At 34.8% G+C, this 22,593-nt stretch overlaps 1 protein-coding gene across 1 annotated transcript in view; it reads left to right on the top strand.

Annotated features, from left to right (window-relative positions):
• Positions 1 to 22,593, top strand: part of TPC1 (two-pore channel 1) — a 29,334-nt gene that overhangs the window by 5,696 nt on the left and 1,045 nt on the right. Inside the window, exons 5-21 of the mRNA XM_088884011.1 lie at positions 2,364 to 2,494; positions 4,037 to 4,097; positions 4,238 to 4,404; positions 4,605 to 4,710; positions 5,164 to 5,241; positions 5,646 to 5,707; positions 9,633 to 9,705; positions 10,671 to 10,736; positions 10,811 to 10,957; positions 12,645 to 12,702; positions 14,366 to 14,473; positions 15,785 to 15,848; positions 16,610 to 16,778; positions 17,110 to 17,174; positions 17,340 to 17,430; positions 18,090 to 18,176; positions 19,967 to 20,047. Of these exons, the coding sequence (XP_088740137.1) occupies positions 2,364 to 2,494; positions 4,037 to 4,097; positions 4,238 to 4,404; positions 4,605 to 4,710; positions 5,164 to 5,241; positions 5,646 to 5,707; positions 9,633 to 9,705; positions 10,671 to 10,736; positions 10,811 to 10,957; positions 12,645 to 12,702; positions 14,366 to 14,473; positions 15,785 to 15,848; positions 16,610 to 16,778; positions 17,110 to 17,174; positions 17,340 to 17,430; positions 18,090 to 18,176; positions 19,967 to 20,047 (1,614 nt within the window). The remainder of the gene's footprint in view (positions 1 to 2,363; positions 2,495 to 4,036; positions 4,098 to 4,237; positions 4,405 to 4,604; positions 4,711 to 5,163; positions 5,242 to 5,645; positions 5,708 to 9,632; positions 9,706 to 10,670; positions 10,737 to 10,810; positions 10,958 to 12,644; positions 12,703 to 14,365; positions 14,474 to 15,784; positions 15,849 to 16,609; positions 16,779 to 17,109; positions 17,175 to 17,339; positions 17,431 to 18,089; positions 18,177 to 19,966; positions 20,048 to 22,593) is intronic.

Genomic DNA, 22,593 nt, shown 5'->3' with positions numbered 1-22,593 from the left:
GTAGATATTTGGTGTACTTATGAGATCACTTTCTTCAATATTTCTCTCTTTTCTAGGCAGATCCATACTGATACATTTGCCCCCTCGTGGCAGAACTAGTATTTGCACCCTTTCAATTCAAAATAATTCTAGAGTTTTTTCAGTAGCCACTTACAGGATCCAAAACATCTATGCTGGTGATTTAAGCTAATAGTTTCTCACATTTTCCTTTTTCTATTCTGCATTTGCAATACACACCAAGTGAAATTACTTATTTTCTTTCATTTTGTCTACTTTAGCAAAACAATTCAATAAGGCTAACCCCCCTGCTTAGCACACACAACTTTCATGAAAAGATATATCCAATAAGTTAACCGGTGAATCACATAAATGGATATGGTGTTTGGATGTCTAATGAACTCATAAGGCAGATTCTTTTATGTTTTTATTCCATGATATCTCATAAATTCCTGGGGATCTATAGACATGCTTGTTGCTGCTTTAGGATGAATAATGCTTTTTGATTTGGACTATCCCACCTAGAGTTCAACTGATTGCATATTTGTGGTTAGCTGCTACAGTTGTACATGCATACAATTTGATGGTTGCTAGGTTTGCTTAGGTTCTTAGTTAAAATTTGCAAAAGTTGGGAACATAATGGGCTTCTTCTTGGGGCTGGACCGCTGGAGTATGTAGTGGTTTAGGGTATTATTGAAACAGAACTATGTACTTTATAACAAGGGATAGGGCATTTAAATATGGAAATAGGAAGTCAACAACTTTTTACATGATTTTGATATCAAGTATATTTTTGTATCAATATCTGGCATATTGAGGTGCATGTGCACAGTAAATTCATCAATCTGCTAAAGAAAAATTACTAAACAAGTAAAAATCTTACATCAATCACTAAGTGATGGAAATAAAGCGTTAACCATCAACGTATTGCATCCTGCAATTACCTTATGTTGATTGTTTCTTTAAAAGATTAAGGCATAAGCAGATCTCTCACTTGTTCAAGCAATGGTAAACTAGAGCATCTTCATGTGTTTATGAATGGGCATTGATCTTTTCCTTTTTCTTTATTTCTTTAAATTGGAGAAAAGAATGAAAACCATTTTGTTGTATGATGCTATGTCGAACCTTTATATACATACATATATATATATATATTCTCTCCATTCTCCTATAAATGCTGTCCTAAGTTTTGGGGCCTGTTAGGTTTCTATTGTTTGACTTCTCAGAAAAAAAATTGGAAAAAGAAAAGGATACAAGAAAACTTTTGACATAATATGACATCTGCGGTGGAGATCATGATTTTTTTGATAGAAGAAATTACAAAAGTAAGCAGCCTAGGGGGAACTGATGCCAGTGTGATAAATGACGGCATTTTCCTTTCTGATACAGAATAAGATGATAACAATATTTCTGTTATTTTCCCTTACGTTTTCCTCCTAATAATTGCTATCTGGTACACTGATAGTCTTATTCAATTTCTTCTGGAAGTGTTGCAACCTTGTTTTCCGACTTGTTTTCATTATAAAAGGTCTAAACAACTAAAAACATTTCTGGAAGTATAGCGTTGAGATTAATATTAAGCAAACGTGGTATATTAACTGAACAAACAAGATTGTAAACTATCTGGTAGTTTTTCATTGTTACTGATCACCACTTCTCCTCCAAATTCAAAAAATCTATTGCAAAGGACTGTCCTGAACCCCAAATCTGGCTATTTCTTATGTGATCTCATGATACTCTTGTTTCCACTAGCAAAGAGCTGTTATTGAATTGAAGTTGTGAGTGATGCATGCTATATGTTAACAAACTTACAAGGTGCCTAGCGTATAAAAAGTTCCATCCATGAGTCAACAAATGCTAGAATGGATTGGAAACAAGATCATTATTCTTCTACTTGCTAATTGGCATTCCAGTTTTGTCCCTCCAAATCACACACAGTAACTAAAAAGATATCAAATTCCAAAATTATTATGAGCGATACTTACTACAAGCATCACAAGCATTCAACTATGATATTGGTCTGAGCTCCACTTTACTAATTAAAAGTCAATGATCAGGTTATAGTGAATAACAATTCCAGCATTCTCATTGACTTAGTCCATACATGCTCCTCAAATTGGCAGAATGCATCTTTCAGACAGTTCTTCAAAATCATCTTACGTTCTATAGTTGGCAATGAAAATTATAGTCATAGTTCTCTTATGGCATTATATACTGAAAATGCATATAGCAAAAAGTCTCGGGCTTGTTTCCAAAGTGCATTATTCGGAAGTATAGAAACTTATTAGTTTATTTATTAATGAAAATTATTATATAAATTTGTGACTCTTAATCTTCTCATTTTTTTCCCTTTATTTCAATTGCAGGTGCTTTTGTTGTTAATATTGATTATTGATCTATCAATCTACGCTATATATCTTTCTCCAGTGGTGTTCTATACTCTTCCATTCAGGATAGCGCCCTACATCAGGGTTGTATTTTTTGTTCTTAACATCAGGTAACAGTGTCATCTACCTTGCAGTTGTCTCCTGGTGCTTGGTCTCTTTTATGCTATATGGGTTCCTAGTCTTCATGCCTGGAAAGTTGTGAAATAGTAGAACTTAAATGTAATATTCATATTGGAACTTTTTAGAGATATTTCTTTTAGCCTTAAACTTTCGATGAGATAGTCATTCAACAAGGTATTGGAGTCACGCCAAACAAAAAGTCCTGTATTGGAGTCTCACTACAAACCATTTATGAAGAGTGAGTTTTGACAAAACTATTGCATGCAGAGATATTAAATATTAAATGATTCTTGTCTCTGAACCTTTAGATGAAATGGATATTCGACCGAACTAGTGGCTTGAAAAAGCAGTTATATTTTCCATAGGGTGGATCATCAACATTGAGCACGGAACTTGTTTTTGTTCCCATAGTTATTCATGCAATAAAATCTCCTTTTCTCTTTTTCCCTTTCCAACAGAGAAACCCAACTGTGATGCATCTGCATAAAGTGAATAATGTTTCTTATTTGGAATTCTGTTGTTGGGTAGCATAAGATTGTGGATTTCTAGTTGTTAGAAGAGTAAGCATCTATGTAATGCGGTAAAGTGAAGTGTAGTTTTGTCTGATAATAAAGATTGTACCATTTGTAGCTGCTAACTGCGTCAATTAAGATCTCTGTGTATGAGTGTGTGCACGTCTATACATGTTTCTGTTTGTCTTTGTGTGTGCTTGCACACACATGTATGTGTCTGCCTGTCTACAGTTATGTCTGTTTGCATGTGTGTCATGTGTTTATTTGTGTGTCATCAGTTTGCTTTTATTTGGTGAAAAGTCAAAATTGGACCCAACTTTTAATTGCTCACATGAGGGCCAATGTAAATAGATGTGCCCAGCAGAAATGGATTGTGATTGGAGGAGGTATGAGTGAACGCGTGGAAATTTTTTCAGAGGGTTCCATCTGTTATTTGCAAAATGGATATTGAAGAAATAAGGTCTCTAATTATAGGCTGATTGGAATAAAGTATATGGTCTTCAAGGATCTTAGTGATATAGTTTGTCTGACAGTATTATTGAGGATACATGACTCTGCATTGCCTTGCAGCATGCACTTTTGACTGTTCTTTATGGGTTAGTTATCATTTAGGAGCTTTGCACATCTATAAATATAGTAGTTATGGAAACAATACCCGTTGACATCATTTTACTATCTATGTTTTAAAATAATTACTATCTCAGGGTGGACACTGGTTAATGATAATATGGATTCAATTTTTTGGCTCACAAATGGTTGAGATAAAAAGGAGGAAACCAGGGCTTAGTATTTTGTCGTGATGAATCAGCTACTGGATAACCGTTGAGATTTTTCTTTACATGACCACATTGGAAGAGAACTATTGCGTTTAGTTTCTTGAGTGAACTTCTGCTGAAACATATGAAGTGCATAATTTGTTGTATCATCCTGAAAGATATGCACTCTGCATTGAATATCTTGTGTTTGCATTATCTTTTTCAAATCCAATTATGATAAGATGCAGATTTCTTCAATTTTTAGGGACATACGGGATAGCATCATCATCCTGGTTGGAATGCTTCTCACATATCTCAATGTCCTGGTACGTCTGCTGCTGCAAAACTCACTTAATATATATCTCTCATTTTTTTATTAAAATCTTGGAGTAATTACAAACAATGACTTAAGTAACCGTTTTCAATGTTTTTTTTTCTTTTCTTTTGATGGGCGGATAAAATGCAGGCTTTATGGCTTTTATTTCTTCTGTTCTCTAGCTGGTTGGCATATGTCATTTTTGAAGATACTGAACAGGGAAAGAGTATATTCACTTCATATGGCGCAACATTGTACCAAATGTTCATTTTATTCACCACTTCCAACAATCCAGATGTCTGGATTCCTGCATATAAGTAAGTGGTGAACTTTGAATCTTGGATGCCATTTGCTATCTTTTTCGAGAACTTTTGTGTAAATGAACGCCGACTGCGTTGCAAGTATGGTGGATCTCATGAAGCTATAATCAGTTATAAAAAAATTTCTTATATTTTTTGGTATTGTTTTAAATTTCCTTAGTGTTCCTCATGTATTAGTTGTATGCTCTTTTTTGTAGGGCCTCTCGTTGGTATTGCCTATTCTTTGTCCTGTACGTGCTGTTAGGTGTTTACTTTGTGACCAATTTGATCCTTGCCGTTGTATACGATAGCTTTAAGAGTGAGGTATCCTTTTATTGAATATTTTAGTGAATGTATTAGTAGTTAATTTATTTGAAAGCACTTGAATAAGATATCAAACAATAATGATCAATGGTATTATTTAAAACATTTATGTTATTAGATTTTGGAAACCTATAATTAGTTAATCATAAGATTAGATAATTTGACATTGTATTCGAGGAAATAAAGCATCCTAAAAGATGGTTGACTACTTTAACAAATAGAACATTTGCATGTGGATAGAGGTAGTATTTCTCTTATTGTAACTATACGCTGGAAATTATATTTAGCGACCCCTAAAAGGAGTAGTGCAGGCTCCAAATCTTAGTCCAGATCTAGAAGACGCATGCTATCGTGATTTTATTTTTCTTTTCCACAAATATCTTGATAACCTTGTAAATGTGGATCATCTGACTTCAGAAAACTTGAAAAGTACATATCCATTTTGCTTTGTAGCTAGTAAAACAAGTTGCTGAGAAGGATCGTACAAGAACCAGGATATTGAAGAAAGCATTTAACCTGATTGATAACAATGTGAGTATAGTTTTCACTCCCTTGCATCATATGTAAGTGTTGGTTATCCTTCATCTTTCCTGTGCTTTCATGAAAAGATTGTCAAACATCTGAGCTCGTTCAATTTACTTTATTAATATATGTTATATTTCATATGTTGATAGCATCCTCTGATTCACCCCTAATTCACCCAATATTTACCACATGAGTTGAAAAGTATTGGGTATTTATTTAGTTGTGACCAAAACTTTCTTAGCCATTCATAATATCTCTTACATCTTACACATGAATGCTGTTGCTATTCCGAATTGGATTTTATCTCATGTAACTGAAGGTCATAATGAATAAACGGAGGTGTATTTACAAGCTTGCTTGATTTATATTTTGAATTCTGATCCCTTTTCCATATATTTGGTAATTGGCAGAATCTTGGTTACCTTAACAAAGATCAGTGCATTCGCCTGTTCGAAGAACTGAACAAATACAGGTATAGTTTACTTTTCCATGAGAAGTTTCCCTTATGAAATGTTTTTGCCACCAGGATCATTTCAACTCAGTTTTCCTGCGATGGGAGGAGCATGAATATTTTTGTAATGCACGAAACTTAACAAGAATCAGAAAGCTGACAGAGGTTCTGATTGACAATTGACATTGTAGATATATTCATATTCCCACATTATATGTATCTAAACCTCTATATGTACCGTAGAAAAACACATCAAAAGGAGTGTTCTCCAAACAACATTAGCTCTTCTAATTGCATTTTATGTCACATTCACTTTCCTAGGTGATAGGAACAGCTAGATAGAGAAGGTATTGGCACTAGATGTACATCCTGGTCACTATAGAACAAAGTGGATGGTCAATACTTTATTATTTAAGAACTGAACTTAGTTTTTGCTTGTTTGAAATAAAATTCTCAGAAAAGATGAGAACCGAAATGGTAGCTTTAAAAATTTCTGAAGGGCATGACTCTTGCGCACTGAGGTTTCACAACAAAACGATCAGTCATTAGGAATAGGCCCTTCAGGTTTGCCAAGTTCACTAGCTTGTCCTCACTCTTTGCTTGGAACAAGGACTTTTAAACTTGTCTGAAAGTAATAGAGTTGATTTCTTAAATAAGGAACATTGCCCACCCCGGATACATTAATTCCTACAGAAAGCCATGATGTTCTTATGGTATATGTAATTTACATTACATATACCTTCGCTTTGCAGTATTCTTTGACCTCATTGCATTATATCCTTCTCAGAAGGCATGTGCTATCCCCTGGGTACTCAACTAGCTAGGGATTCATAGTCAAAATTCTTCTAGTGGAGTACTATTCAAATCAGTGATGAAGGAGCAAAATGTTTTATTGTTGAATGATGCATGCAAGCAACAAATTAGATTTCCGTGAAATAGAATGTTGGGTACAGTTTTTTCCCGGAGAAGTCTGACTTTCATCCCTTAAGTTTCAGTTATGCCACATTTGGCCTTGAAGTTGCAAACTAGAAACAAGATGGTCCTTGATACTGTTGGATTCCAAGAAACAATTAGCTGGAGGATAAACAGTCAGCAAGTGTTGTGGCAATTTGTAAGAGAAAAATTGTTATAACATATTCAAATAATGTTCCATCGCACAGATGCTGCTGCAGTCCTGCCTCCCTTCCTGGAAGCCTTACACCTAAATCCACTCCCTTTAATGCTTTAACCTACTTTATGTTGCTGCAGGATTTTCAACAGGCCAAGATCAGTATATTAAGAAACGCAAAATTTAAGGGAAATTTGAATATAATCGCTCATGCCAATTAATTAATTGTACGAAGGTCCATAGTGAATTTGTGGCTGAATCCCAACAACTCTACAAGTCTTTTCTGATCAGCCTCTCCTACTAGCAACTGGAGCTGCGTCTATATAAATTAACCCAAACAGTTAAGGACAATTAGATTGGATATCCTTTCAGGACAAAATATTGTCCTTGATCCCTTTATATTTATAATGAATTGGTGGACCTTTACTAAGGATGTGATGCACAAGACTTGTTGAGAACTTTGGAGGGAAAAATAATTCAATCATTCACATTGATTTGCTTAGAGTTAAGCCCTGAATATATATGCTGCAGAGGTGGTAAAAACATCCAGCAAATAATCAGGTAACTTATCAAAAACAAGAATGTAAAAAATATGCTGGAAAGAGGAAACTATACACTAACCTTAACAGGAAAAGGTAAAGCAAGGAAACATATCAATTGAATTTGATGTAATATTACAAGTTAAGAAAGAAATCAATCAAGACTTTCAGCACTCTCTCTCAGCTGGATTATAAATAATTAGTAAGACAATCTTGGATTTCATCTCTTCAAACTTTGTCTTAGGTAGAGCCTTCGTTAGAATGTCTGCATTGCAAGGTAGGAGATGCTGAGGTTGTGATTGCTTGTTATTTCATCTCATCACAATGAGGAAAAATGAGATGGAATGAGTTTGGTTGAGATGGGATTCTTTTTGGAATATTTGATGGATGTGATATAAAAGTGTATGACGAGAGTTGAGATATTCTTTTTTCTGGATAAGAAAATTATTGTGACAACCAAATACTACGAGACTTGATCGGAGTGACATGAGATACATCTCATAGAAAAGCACAGCTAAATGTCCCCTCTTCAATCGTCTTTTATAAAGTATTGATCTATTTCCACATGCTTCATTTTTCTATGGTTAACAGGGTTCAACCAATGCTTATAGCAGCCTGGTGATCACACCACATGTTGATAGAATCATATATTGGAAGTTTCAGTTCAATAAGTATCCGTGTCGACTATATGTTTCGCATATACCAGAGCTAGCTTGAAAGTCAGCTTCAACATTACTATGAGCAACCACCATTTTCTTCTGTGCCAAGTGACTAAGTTTCACCACATATAGGTGAAACATGGTCCATGGTAGACCCTACCTAATCCGCATCAATGGATGCTTTAGCGATCTCTATCAAATCCACATAAATGGATACTTTAGTGATCCTTTTCTTGGTCTTTTAAATAAAGACATTTCCAAGTGTTTTATTTAGATACCTCAAAATATGATATAGGAACTGACACCCCTGACGAGACACATGAAGCATCCAAACTTCAAGGTTGGGAAGAAGTCTTAGCTGCAGTTACCGTTGAAGGAAAGGAAGGCTTAGAGCACAGTCCTTTCATTGTTTTTTGAAAATTCTGGATACCCCCCCAAAAAAAAACAGGCTCTTCTTCTGTTGTATCCATAGGCCTTATGTGAATAAGTTCTTGATTCCCGTCAATAATGCAATTCATGTTTTCTTAGAGATTTTATTTCTTTGACGAACGTTGTTTGTATTTTCCTGGTTCTGGAACCCTAAAGGAATCTCCATGTACACTTTTCTATGAGATCCCCATTGAGAAAGCGATTTTTATGTCCAAGTGATGCAAGTTCCAATCTTAATTCATTGCAATGGATGAAAGTACCTTGTAGTTTTTAATTTTTGCTATAGAAGCGAAGAGTTTTTGGGTAATTGATGCAATAGGCTTGTGTGAAAATTCTTTAGCAACCAAACGGGCTTTTAGCCTTTCAACACTTTCATGTGAATTTTGCTTCCTGATGAAGATTCATCTAAGTTGTGCTTACCTGGTTGCTTCTTTTGGAGTCGAACTTGGTTCAGCTTCATAGTAAGTCCCTAGTTGCACTTGTTCATGTCCTTGAGTTTTTGCCTTCGTTAATAAACAATAAGCTCTTTGTTGTTGATAGGGATTGTGACTACGTTGATTTTCAATGACAGAAGCATCAGGACTAGGTAGAAAGTCAGGGAAGCAAGAGACTCGAATATTTGAGTTGTTAGTTTTTTATTCTTGGTCAAATTTCCGAGCTCCCATAGACTATGTCTTAAACGTTCATTCTCTCCCTGATTGTTGGTTTTGGAGTAATATGGATGATTTTGCAAAGATGTAACATCCATTGAGTGATAGAACTTCTCTATTTGAGAAGAATAACACTTATATCCTTTTCGGTATAGGGTATTATGAAGAAATATACATTTTATGGATTTGAAAGACTTGACATGCAGTTTTCAATTTAGAACTTGAGAATGCATTTGTAATGATTAAATGCAAATGTAAGGACAGGTTCCCATTAAAATAGTTTTGGCATGCGCAAGGAGATCATGAGTGCGTGGGTAACTTCTAACAAATGTTTATAGTTACTTAGCAATCCTGTTCTTTGAAGAGTGCTAGGATAAGAGTTTTGATGGACTATGCCTTCTTAGATAAGATATTCTCGTCCTCTATGTTTCGTGTGAGCATAAATAATTACTTCCGTGTAGCTATTTTTCCCAATATGTAGTTCTATTTGGGATGTAGTTTTCTTTTTACTCCATTCAATCTTTTGGACATTGAAACATCTTCTATTTCCAACATATAAAGGACATTGCCGAAGATATCACGAGAGGATTTTGAATTGATATTCTATGAGTTGGATGACAGCCATGACGTCAAGGTAGCTTCTTACTTTTATTTTCATTTGTTGGCATATTTTGTTTACATTCTCCTTCTGCCCCTTTTTGATGTCTGAAAAAATTAATTCATGATATTGACTCTTTATGGTTAATGGATTTACACAACTATTTTTAATCATATGTCATGAATATTGTTGCTTTTCATGCTATTTATCATGAATTTGTTGATTCTCATGCTATAGTTTGTACTCTTTAGCTGCTTTCCATATAGCACAATCTATTTTTCTGGTCTTCCGGAAAATGGAGAGAACTCCTTCGTAGTTATGATTTGTTAGTCTTTGAGAGCCACTGATCTTAAATGAATTAATCAGACTACATGCATTTGAAGTTGCTTTTGTAATAATGCAATCAATTTAAGGCATTCAATAACGTAAAAAGGAAGTTTACTATTGTCTTCAGCATTTAACTTGTTCTTTCAATTGGCTTCTTCTATATATTGAAGAATTTATGAATTATCGCATGTTCTTCAAAAGATTTGTCTGCTTGTTGTCTATATTGAGGTTACAAGTGCCAATTTAATGGAAGTAATAGGAAAAAGGTACATATTTGGAATGTGAAAGTTAAAAATACTCACTAAAAATGGAAATGAAACTTGGCATTTCTAGGATGTTGTTAGAGCTATCATCATCCTGGTTCAATCAATTATGACCATTGAAGTGACTAAATTAGATCGTGCGTCCAAGTGCGACTTCTCATATTTTTTTTTTCTGAGAAGTGACTAAATGATATATTAGCAAAGATGTATTTGAAAGTGTTGGCTCTGTGAGATGCACAATTTTGAACACTCATTGCCCTATGGTGAAAGGTGTGAATTTCCAATAATTTGAACACTAGAGCTAGTAGCTTATATTTTTATCGCACAATGTAAAACTCAAAACATTTGTTCTAATCAAATGTTGATTTTTTTTTTTTTTGCATTATTGCTATTGCTGCTTTTTTTATGCAGATTAATTTGGACGAATTTACTGATCTGTCCCATGCCATTGGACTCAGATTTCAGAAAGAGGATTCCGTAAGTCCTCTTTCTATGCACCAGAAAACAAAGATTTTTGATCTACATCCTACTTACTATGCTTGTCTTTGTAGGAACCTATTTTTGAAAGCTGCTGTCCAACATTCTATCACTCATATGTATCTGAGAAGCTGAAAGAATTTGTTCGAAGCCCCAAATTTGGTTACGTTGTAGCTTTCATTCTCATCATGAATTTTGTTGCTGTCGTTATTGAGACAACGGTATGAGTGTTAATCTAATAGTTCTGAATCGTACTTCCCCAAGTATGGACTTTTATGTATGTTAACAATTAATGGTGTCACAAGCAGGGTCCAAACCAGGACCAGGATCAGGAATTTGTGACCACCCATTGAAGCTAACAGGAACATCTCACCAAACGCTTTAGAACTCAAGTTCTCACTTAATAATAATACCAAAAATTGAACTCAAGCAAGCATTAGTATTGAAAATCTAAACCTATATTGCCATATGATAATAACTCCAGCATGATTGAATTACCAAATAGCTTCCTCGTACTTGCCACCTTGACCTTGAATATTAAGAGTAGTTTAAATCAAATTTTGTTTAGAAAAATAAACAACTCCCACTTGTTGATTTGGAACAAGATTCTTGATACTACTGGCAAGACAATGCACTTAACTGTCTCTACCAACATCTTATTATGATGCGAGTCTATTAGCACAAGTGGGGGAGTGACTATTGTCTAACTCCTACACTCCCACAGCTTTGTTAGCATGTACCACATGTAGTGTTAGTAGGTTGTCATCACTTAGGATGCTTTTCTTTCTAAGCAATCAAATGAGATATCCCTTGTTATTGGTGGCTAAAGAATTTTATTGATACCAGGCAGTGGCTGTGGTTAATGTATAACATTTTAATTGGAGCTATTCAGAGTAGCTCAAATGAGATATGATGTTCTAGAATTTGTGGTAATCCAAGTTTATTAGCTTATTCATTCTTTGATAATTTTAGTCCATAGCTATTTGAATTGAAACCTTAGAATATTTGTTGACCGAGATCCATCAGAAAACTCTTGTACCAACTACGTAAAAGGAGAGAATGATTAATCCAATTTAATAGAAAATTCTAGTGCACAACTTATAAACTAATTAAGTTTTGCTTCTACAATCGATTTGGCTAGTATAATTAACCTAGTTGGATTAGGAAACAATGTCCATGGTTAAGTTTTTGTGGATTTTGGTCTTGTTTGAGGATGCTATATATACTTGTAAGCATTGATTCATGAATCAAATGGAACTTCAAATGTCTAATCAAGTCATACATAGGCGTTCCTGGTGGAACAGTTTGAGCAATAGGAGCCATGTTGTCTCCACAAGGAGAAAGTGGTAAAACATTTTTTTACCTTCATCTACATGACGTACTTCTAGTGAACCATTGGCACATGTTGCTGGATACTTGGTCCCAAAACTAGTTAGGCAAATATGCTGCTCAACCTAGATAAATTTGCTTATGCAATGCATAAACCTTTGATTTTTCACCAAGGGAACTTGATTATTTCATCGAGAGCTTCCTGTAAAGTTTCATCAACCTGGAACGGAGTTCCAGATCAAGTATTTAAAGTTGTAAACCAGCTTCAGTATTTTATATAGAATAACTATTACGTTCCATCATATGGGTTGACAGGTGCATGAGAAATTTCATTTTTAGGAAATAATATGTCCATCCCTTTATGGATTGTGTATCGATACTTGGGAGTGTCCGTTGATCGGCCCTCCACCACCACTACGACCACATAAACAAACTCAAAATAAAAAGAATAAAGAGAGAAAGAATGATAGAGAAAATAAGAGAACAGTCCAAAAAGCTTCAATTAATACCTTTACATCTATCAACATCACATATTTTATAATTACTGATATTTTATTTTTATTCTCTGTTGCCCTGCAGCTTGATATAGAGAATAATTCTGCTCAAGAGGCTTGGCAAAAAGTGGAGTTTGTATTTGGTCAGACTTCACAATCTCCTACTATTTCTTAATGTCATAATTGAATTTAATTTTGCTTATTCTGATTATGGTTGTTATAAAAGATGCAGTAACCCCTTAGGATTTTGGTACCCCATATACCCATGCTCATAACACACACGTTGTTCAAACTATAAACTCGTAATGGGACATCATAACGCAAACTATATCATTGCTCTATTACATAGCAAAAGATCTCGCTTCTTATGACATTGTCCTCTTTATTAGGTGGTTTCTTATATTCAAAAGTCTTTTTCCAGATTAAAACAGGCAGACTGCTACCAAAATGATCATTTTGCACATGCTGGTCAATAGCATGCGACTCAATAGATGTGTTAGTATCCAAGAACAGGAAGTACTTTCCACAAATTTGGCTTCAGACATACAATTATAAACTAAAGTTTCTTCATCAGTGAACTTAATCAAAGCAGAGTGTCAGCCTGCTATGAAGCCTTAATGTTAATTGCGAAGCATAATCTGATTGAATATTTCACAGGCACAGGGACAAGTGGTGTTATTTCTTAAAATGTCCATTAGTGTTGATCACCTGCCATTCACATTATTGCCAAATTCTGTACTTCAAGAAAAGGACAAAATGAGATGTAGAGAAGGATAAAACCAGTGCAAGTTTGATGTTTGAAGGTTTATAAACATTGCATTTCATGTATTAAATTTGTTTTGATCCATTAAGATTTTTATCTTTGATGAAGATAATGAATATCGATAAAGTATGTAATATTAATTTAAAAAGATGAAGTTCACTAGATGTTGGGCTATGGTTGACTGTATTTACTGCTCCCTCATCAAGATGATATTTAGTATGTACAATAATAGCAGAGCATATGGCATCAATCTCCAACCATAATGTTGGACATAAAAATGTGCTTGGTTTTAAGGTGACCATGATGACAGACCTTATTGTAGAGAAGAGATATATGCTTCCATTGTCTTTTCCACTAAATGTCCTACCTTGGTCAGATTCTAATTTCATGTTGATGTAAAAGTAGGTTATTTTTTTTTCAACTTTTAATAATTTCGAATATGAGTTAGATTATTGAAATAGATACCTGGATTTCTCACCATGAGTTATTATCCAAAAACTTTATTTTTTATTTTCCGTTCTCGGGTGTGCTTCATTACTTCTACAATTGTAGTTGTGAGCCTATTGAATAATGATAGAATATATAAAATCATTCTTTTCACATACTCAATGAAAAATGAAGTTCACGTAATGTGCTAATGTTGATTGCATTTCTTTCCTCCAGATGGTGTCTAGTATGCAAGATAACAAAGCACCCTAATGCCTCAATTTTTGTACTTATTGTCAGACATAAGAACCTGCATTTTAAAGTGATCATAATGCTTCATCTATCTCTATTAGCAATAAGATATATACCTCTATTTCTTTGTAATGTATCCCTTGATTAGGTTATAATTAATTTTTCATTTGATATTAATAAAAGAGTAAGTTAATTTTTTATGCTAATTTCGAATATAAGTTGGACTATTGACGTAGAGGATTATCTCTCCATGAGTTTATGCTCAATGCTTAATTTTTTCTTTGTCATTCTTTGAGATTATTAAAATCTCAATAATTTTAAACTTTGTCGTCTCTGAAATCTATAAACGGCATTTCATTCCACAGGATGGCTCTATGTTCTGGAAATGGCATTAAAAGTGTATGCTTATGGGTTCGTGAACTATTGGAGGGACGGACAAAATCGCTTTGACTTTATAATCACTTGGGTAATTGGTAAGTAAAATGACTAACTTGATTATCTTTGTGAACTCCTCTTAGTACGTTTTAACAGGAATATTAGCAATCACAGTGAATGTCTTTTAGGACCCGTTTGTTTGGCAGGAAAGGAATATGATATCTGGAATTAAATTACAGGGAATTTGATTGCTAGAAATCTTATTCCATTACAAATGTTTCGATTCTACTAGTGATTTAATAGGAAATTAATCAAAATCTTTGGTTTGCTACATATGACAAAGGAATGGAAATTATAGTTAGATGACTTCACTAAGATGTCTGCAGTACTTATAGTTTTATATGTATACATATTTATACACAAATATAACACATATTTATATATATGCATCTTTTTATGGAAATATATATTATTTTACTATTAATAAAATAAAATATTGTTAAATATATTAGGTGAAATATATTTTTATTTGCAGATTCCCATGGGAAACGAAAGGAAATGGCATCATAATGTCAAGATTTGAGATTCTCAGATTTTCTATGCATATTCCCAATTTTTGGGATTCTTTCCTTTCCCGATTTTGGAATTATCTAACCAAACTGATACCGGCAATTAAATTCCCAAGAAAAAACTGACATTCCCTGTCAAACAAACAGGGCCTTATTGATAATCACAGGCAGTGGCAGCATAATAGTTTACACTAAAAGCAATTAAACAAATGCAAGAATTTGTATCATAGAGTTGCCAACTATAGAGAGGATCAGGCAGTGCAACTATAATTAGGTCAGCAGTTTCCAGACTTCCATAAAATTTAACCTTTGCATGGTGTTGATATCATTGAGGCATGCATTATGCTTATCACTAATGTAGCTGTTTATGGCTTCCCTCGTGTACTGTTAGGCAAATGTGAAAAGTATTATGAAAGAAAAAGAATAACATGGTAAAGAACTTGATGGGTATAGGACAAAAAATGTGAAGGAAAGGAACAAATAAAATGTTGTGCAAATAAAATAATTTTATTTCCTTCAGTATATTTCATAAACCAGAATGCAACAATAAATACTTTTCATGCACATACTCAGATTTCAAATTTCTATGGCCGAAAGCTGCTTGCCTTTATAGAGGGAGCACTCAGTTGCTCACATATAAGTGCTTCTGGAAGAAAAATGTGGAAGTCATTAATAAGATGAAATAGACCAACAGGTTTGCAATTGTTAGTTGGATCTTTCTAGCATCCAACTGAGTTTATTTGGCAGAATAATTTTCCTACACAATTTTAGCTGAAACTTAAGTGTTGTTTCTTATATTGGAAAACCTTAATGCAGAATAGCGTCTTCTGTTCATTGCAGTTATTGGCGAAACAACAACTTTTCTTTCCCCCCGTGGGTTGACTTTCCTCTCCAATGGAGAATGGTGAGAATACTTCATGTATGATTCCCAGTGCATGTTTTAATGGCATTAATTGTTTTTTCCAGATCTTTTTTTTTCATTCTGATAAATTAGAAAAGAATTGGTTTAGGGACCCTTAGATGTGATAAGGCACATAAATACAAAGTCAAATTTTTGGCAATCTAGCATCAAATGCATTATTGACTTCTTTCCTTTTAGAAAATTCCCGAAACTTGGAATTGATACTCATAATCTTCACTTGTCTCCACTGATAATTTAGCATTGTTCACATTGAGTTCCATAGTGCTTGAGAGAGCGCGAGTGAGGGAGGCACGCTTTGCAGATCAAGCCATATAGAATTTATCTTTAGCCATGTCTTATAGCGAGTTAATAGTCATCCTCTGTGAAACCTAGATGTGATGCGCTGCTTCAGATAGTATACATATATATATATATATATATAGAGAGAGAGAGAGAGAGAGAGAGAAAGAGAGGCGAACACTTTACAGATCAAGCCATACAGAAGTTCTCTTTAGCTCATGTCTTATAGCGAGTTAGTAGTCAGCCTCTGTGAAACCTAGATGGGAGGCGCTGCTTCAGATAGTATATTCCTAAAAAAAGGGACCTGAAGATTCTTTTATGTAACTATTAGATGCTTTTGTTTGGGTTATCCATAAAATTAACTAGCTGATAAACAGGTTTAAAAATATGAGGTCCAGTTTTTCTTGTTCATGTGATAAGTTAGGCTCTTGATAATTGTCTAAATGCATGATTTTTTCCTGCAGGATTCGGTACCTCCTAATAGCAAGAATGTTGAGATTGATTAGACTTTTGATGCATGTTCAACAATATCGTGCCTTTGTTGCGACATTTTTGACCCTGATACCAAGTCTAATGCCATATCTCGGGACCATATTTTGTGTCATGTGCATCTATTGCTCGCTCGGCGTACAGGTAATTGATTGCTTTCTGCATTTGCACTGACCTGTTTTTATTATTTCATCCCTATTCTCTTTAGCTTGATATAGCTTGAGTTGTTACTAACGGTTTGATCATAAAACAAGATAATAATTTACATCTTCTCTTGATAATATAACCTATGCTCACTTTTGGATTCACATCTATATGGTGAATTTGTTCTGCCAGCCAACTGTAGATGCTTAATAGAACATGAGGACATGATGTTTAATTGCCAGAAGTGCCCTTAACAAACTTTGTTTGTTCTTTTCCTTATTTTGGTTTCTTGTAAATTATAAAATCATGTTGTTTCCTTTGAGCATTGTAGATTTTTGGTGGGATAGTTAATGCTGGAAACCCAAATCTCACTGGAACTGATCTCAGCGATGATGAGTATCCTTTGGACACCTTTTAGTATATATTATACTTTATTTGAGCTGTAATGATGTTACTCTACATGTCAGTTAAGGTAGTGTTTCTGTAGGCCTCTAATTCACATTTAAAGTTCTTTTTCCCCCCTGTAATCGGCTTCTTACCAAATTCCCTTGACAAATTAAGCTACTTACTCTTCAACTTCAATGACTACCCCAATGGGATGGTAACACTTTTCAACTTGCTAGTGATGGGAAATTGGCAAGTGTGGATGCAGGTAAGATGGATAAAATTATTTGCCTGTTCCTGTAATCATGTTATGCATGTATTAATACAATGAGAATTTTTGTATTTCCTATGTTTTCCAGTTGAACAGAATCAACTTCCATTATATCTGCCATTGCAGTTAGTATGTTGGCATTTAATTGTACGTAAAACAATCACTTTATAGCTGTTCTTTCTGAGGACAGGGGTTCAATGTCCAATGCATCAACCTGTTGTCTCATTAAACCAGTGTTAGTTCAGACTGAGTGCTATTAGGCTATTAGCGAGCGCGTATTAGTCAAGCAATACACTTCATGTTATCCCTATGTTTGATATTATGCTTTCCCCTTCCAAGATTTTCTTATCCTCTCACTTTACTGTTTGCGCAGCATGGTGTATTCATAGATCTAATGTTTTGGAATAAGTTTGTCAAGACATCATTATGAGACTCCGATCTTTTGGGTTTGAGAACTCTTTCTTGATTGTTTCTTGTGGGCCAGGGAGTTTTTAACATTAGATATTGGCAATATAGTTTGAGATATATTTCTTACTCTAATTGGTATTGCACCATGAGATAAGAGTAAGGATTTAGTGTAGCAATAACTTCTATCTTGTGCCTTATTTCTCTTAAAAGTGCCATGATATGTGATTTGCTAATGATTGCAATTCCAGAGCTACAAGGAATTGACTGGAACTAGCTGGAGTTATGCCTACTTCATCAGCTTCTATCTAATCACGGTCTTACTACTCCTGAATTTGGTAAGAAGCAATCAGTGCTTCACAAACTTCTTTCATCTCTGGGTTCCTAGTATCCTGATTTTCAATCAGATTTTTAAGTTCCTTGGCTTCTTAATGATATATTGGCATAAATTTATTGATTTGTACATGGCATTACATATATAGAATCCATAGGAAATTCAAAATCTTCTTTTCCCCAGCGCACGCACCCATTAGCTCACGCACGCATCCAAGATTCCAACCCCAAGACCTCCAACAAGAGATGTTGAGGCTAAAACCACTAGCTTGTTCCCTAGCCTAGCGGACATTGGAAATACAAAACTTAACAGTAAATTATAATTTTGAACATTGTCTCCTATAGTTTATAAACATATTATGGCAATTCAATGCTCTCTGTTTACATCAGTTATTGAATTAATTCAAGCTGCAAGCAGAATGCCGTGCCAGTGCTCTTCTCTCTCTAACAGATTATCTCAGAACTGCCCCTGTTATATCTCGAGTTAAATATATCTATCCAGACTAGTGCTAACTTGACAAAATTGAAAATAGAGGCATGATCATTTAGTATTTCGTCGGATTCCTCTGCATGACATCTGTGAAAACTGAATGCCAGTACTCTAAGCAAGGGAACTAAACTGGACTGTGATATTATCATGAGTTATGATTATTATTTGATGATTTGAAATGTGTTTGTGTTTGGGGATGTTTTTATTGCATCTGGAGAATAATGGTACAATGTGGATATGATGCAAGGAAGTTAGGATGTACAGAAGTGATTATGTTACTTGTCTTTATCAAAAACATCCGCAAACACATCATAATCATCTAGTTCTTTTTGATAAAGACAAGTAACATAATCATGTTTTGGCATGTCCTTTCTGTGTCGGAAATCTCCATCGGTCAGAAGTTGCCTTTACTTGTCCTCTCTAGTGCTAGATAAGAATGTCTTCTTGTTATCTAGAGCTGTCTGGAATGTGATGTTAAGTCTTTGCTGGATCAAGAGGTGGATCCAGCTATATTATATTTTTGTGGACTGCATACAACCTTTGGGGACCACTGAAAACTCTTGCTGCTAAATTGCTTCCTTTTGAATACTGATATAAGTAGCATCACATCAGAAATACTCCTTTTGTTCGCTACGCTATCAACGATAGCATCATGATGCGTGAGATTTCTTACGTATGGTGAGGGTCCTTCTCATGTCAGTGTTTAATTTAAAAGGGTTATGACAGATGCTAGTCATTTGCTTACATGGTGATGTTGCATGAGTTTAGTAGATTGTGGGAGCAAGAGCAACAGAAAACACAACAATTGATTTCGTTGCAGTCCTGGACCTAACAAAATATTATTAATAGTGGAATGTGTGATGCCCATTGGGTTACAATTTTAGAAGATTGCTTGGTGGACAAAGTTCATATGGGATGTCAGTAAAAGATCAATAAGGTTTAGTTTGAAGGTTGACTTGGGGCTTTGCTTCTTTAGTTTGGGAGATATTAAGACTTAACATGTCAAGATAGGCTTTTCGCCTTATCTGTTTCCCCTTTACTTGTATGATATTTATGGGAAATGAGTGACAGTGGATTTTCTTACCTCTAACTCGAGTTTGAATTTGCATGACACAACATTGAATCATGTTATCAATATGAACTACGAGAAACTTAAATGAACACATGTTATTTCTAAACGCTTGCTACTCTTGGTGGCTTTTGTGTGTTTGGACCTTGCATTATCTCTTTTCTATTATTGATTTCTAATTATTTCATTCTTTTAAGACAATATAGAGTATATCATCTTTTCTTTTATTATTTCAGGTGGTGGCTTTTGTCTTGGAGGCTTTCTTTGCTGAAATGGACCTTGAATCTTCTGAAAAATGTGAAGATGGGGAGGTCAAGGTCAGTGGTTATGACTTTGGTCTAGCTTTCTTTCTATGGTTGATATTCAAGTTTCAAATTCTCGCTTTGCTTTATATTTTTGGATGTGGATATCCACTTTCGAGAACTGAAGTTTGACTTTGTAAAGTAACTTAGTGCCTTGTGAGACACCTTATACCTGCTCTACCTACATACGAATCTTTAGGAAGAAACTAAGAGTGATCTATTGACTCACTTTGATGCCACTTTTGTTTAAGCAGACCTAGAAAGTATAGGAAATGTATGAGATTGTGAATGAGTACTGATAGGTTGGGGTGTTGCAATAGGGAAATTCTTCAGGAAATATGTTAAATGGAATGATTACAAACCTGGAAGAGAGTATGTCTCCTTACAAATGGAGTCTGTAACGGCTTGTCCAATGTACACAAGTTGGACAAGAAGCATTGCGATATCACCAGCCATTATGTTACAGGTACAATAACTTTCCCATTGTTAGGCTAGGACAAGGAGACCAGCGAAAAAAAGGAGAATAATAGAAAGATACCTTCCATATCCTGAGTCAGGATGTCAAGATAACTGGCATATGCCCTTTCTTTTGTCTCCTAGTGGAATTTGGTAGCTAGATCTTATTCGATGTCAAATTTTAAGCCTGGATCCAGATTTCGAATTCTGAGGGTTTAGTTTTACACTGCCTCATGGAGTGGTTATTACAATTTACATCTGAGTTGTGACCGTAAATACATACCACCACAAACTTATACGCCCTTAAAAGTTGATTAGTTTTGCTTGATCTTTGACTGATGAGCATTGTTTGTCAAGAATAGCACCAGTGGATAATGCCCAACTAGGCGTGTTAATGGGTGGGTATCACCCCATCGGACCCGAACTCAATAAATACCTGTGGTGATTTTTTTTATATAATACCCCGTACCCTATAAAATACCTATTGTGTCTTACCCAAATTATATCCAAAAAATTGGGTAGAGCTTGACCCATTTGAGACCCATTTGCTTTTTTCTTTCACAATATGTGTCCAAAAATAAAAGTTTTCAAATTTTAAATTTATATTGTAAAACAATGTATATAGCTAAACTATGTTATTAGTAGCATTTCATGACCATTGATCGATAAAGTTAATCTAATTACTTAAATTCTCACTGGTTCTAAATTGAATATCATTGAAATTTAAATAATAAACTTGATTTTGTCCAAATGACTGACCGAAGTTAATTAATTAAAAATTTAAATAAGAATCTTAAACTGACCCAAATGATGGACCAATTATGTTAATTGATTATCAAAATCGAGAAAAATTCAAAATAAGAATGTAGACGTAGGACATGGTAAAAATAAATGCAATTAAGTATAATACATCTCACTTTCATTTAAATTTATTAAGTATCCATTTGAATTTGCATTTGCATAAATTTTTTTTTTTTTAGGTAAAAGGTATATTGTTAATGAAAAACTAGAGTACAAGAATTAGCCATAGGCCAATAAGCATGTCTACAAAGCCTATTCTCCATATCCTAAGGACAGAAATTACTTCTATGGATGTAGGATTGTAATGCATTAGCAATTTCGGCCTAATCTGTTCAATTATTAGTCCATCAAATGTCCTTGGATCCTAGGTTGTTGCTCCCATTTCCTTTGATTCCTCTCTTGCTAATGTGATAAAGAAAGGAAGCAAGCAAGGCCTCTTGGATGAAATGATCAAGTGCCTTCCTGTCCACCGTGCTGCTGTCCATTGCATCCCTTCATCCCATTGTTGTCTCGGCTATTCCCATCAGATTATCCTCCTGATGTGCCTCAAACATTCAGCTGTGTAGGGGTGTCGAAAGAATAAATGCATAGCACATGGAGACTCCATATTGCTGCAACCAAGGTTTATCAAGCATACATAACCTGTTGTGAACTGCTAGCCACAGAAAAACATTCCATGGGATTCTGACAGGTTCTAACATCAACGAGTTCCAATGGACATTTTGTACTGGAAAAATGAACAAATTAAGTGCTGAAGTTTGTGCCACGGATCCTGCCACCATTAAATATGGTTCCAACCTGCTATTCAATGACCCGCAGAATCTGATACTGATATTCAACAGCATCCTCCTCCAGCTCCAAGAACTTCCAGAATTTGGTACCAATTTCTTCCTTAACCTGTACTGTTGAATCCACTGCACCATACTGATCCTCGATCATTCTTTAGAACATCGCACAAGTGTCTAAGAAGCAAGCCTTTATTAGTGACACCAATTCGCTGAATCCCCAAACCTGCAGCTTCTATAGGTGAGCGAACCTGCTTCCAAGCTATTTTGGCACTGAATCTATCTGCATATTTGCCCGCAGAAACTTCCTCAACTGCTTCTCAGTTTGCTTGATGACACCTGCTAGTAGCAAAAACATTGAGGACAGATAAGTGTTGTAAGAGACAAGGACTGATTAAATAGTTTGAACCCTGCCAAAAATTGGAGCTCCATGAATGGCTCATGGTCAATTTTGTCCAGGACAGGCTTGGAATGAGACACACTTAATTTCGAAGTGTTAAGTGGTACTCCAAGATACTT

Source organism: Sesamum indicum, linkage group LG8 (genome assembly GCF_026168435.1).
Source record: "Sesamum indicum cultivar Baizhima isolate 11 linkage group LG8, ASM2616843v1, whole genome shotgun sequence".
NCBI lineage: Eukaryota > Viridiplantae > Streptophyta > Magnoliopsida > Lamiales > Pedaliaceae > Sesamum > Sesamum indicum.
Note: the sequence above shows the minus strand (reverse complement) of the source record. Positions and strands in the feature narration are given on the sequence as shown.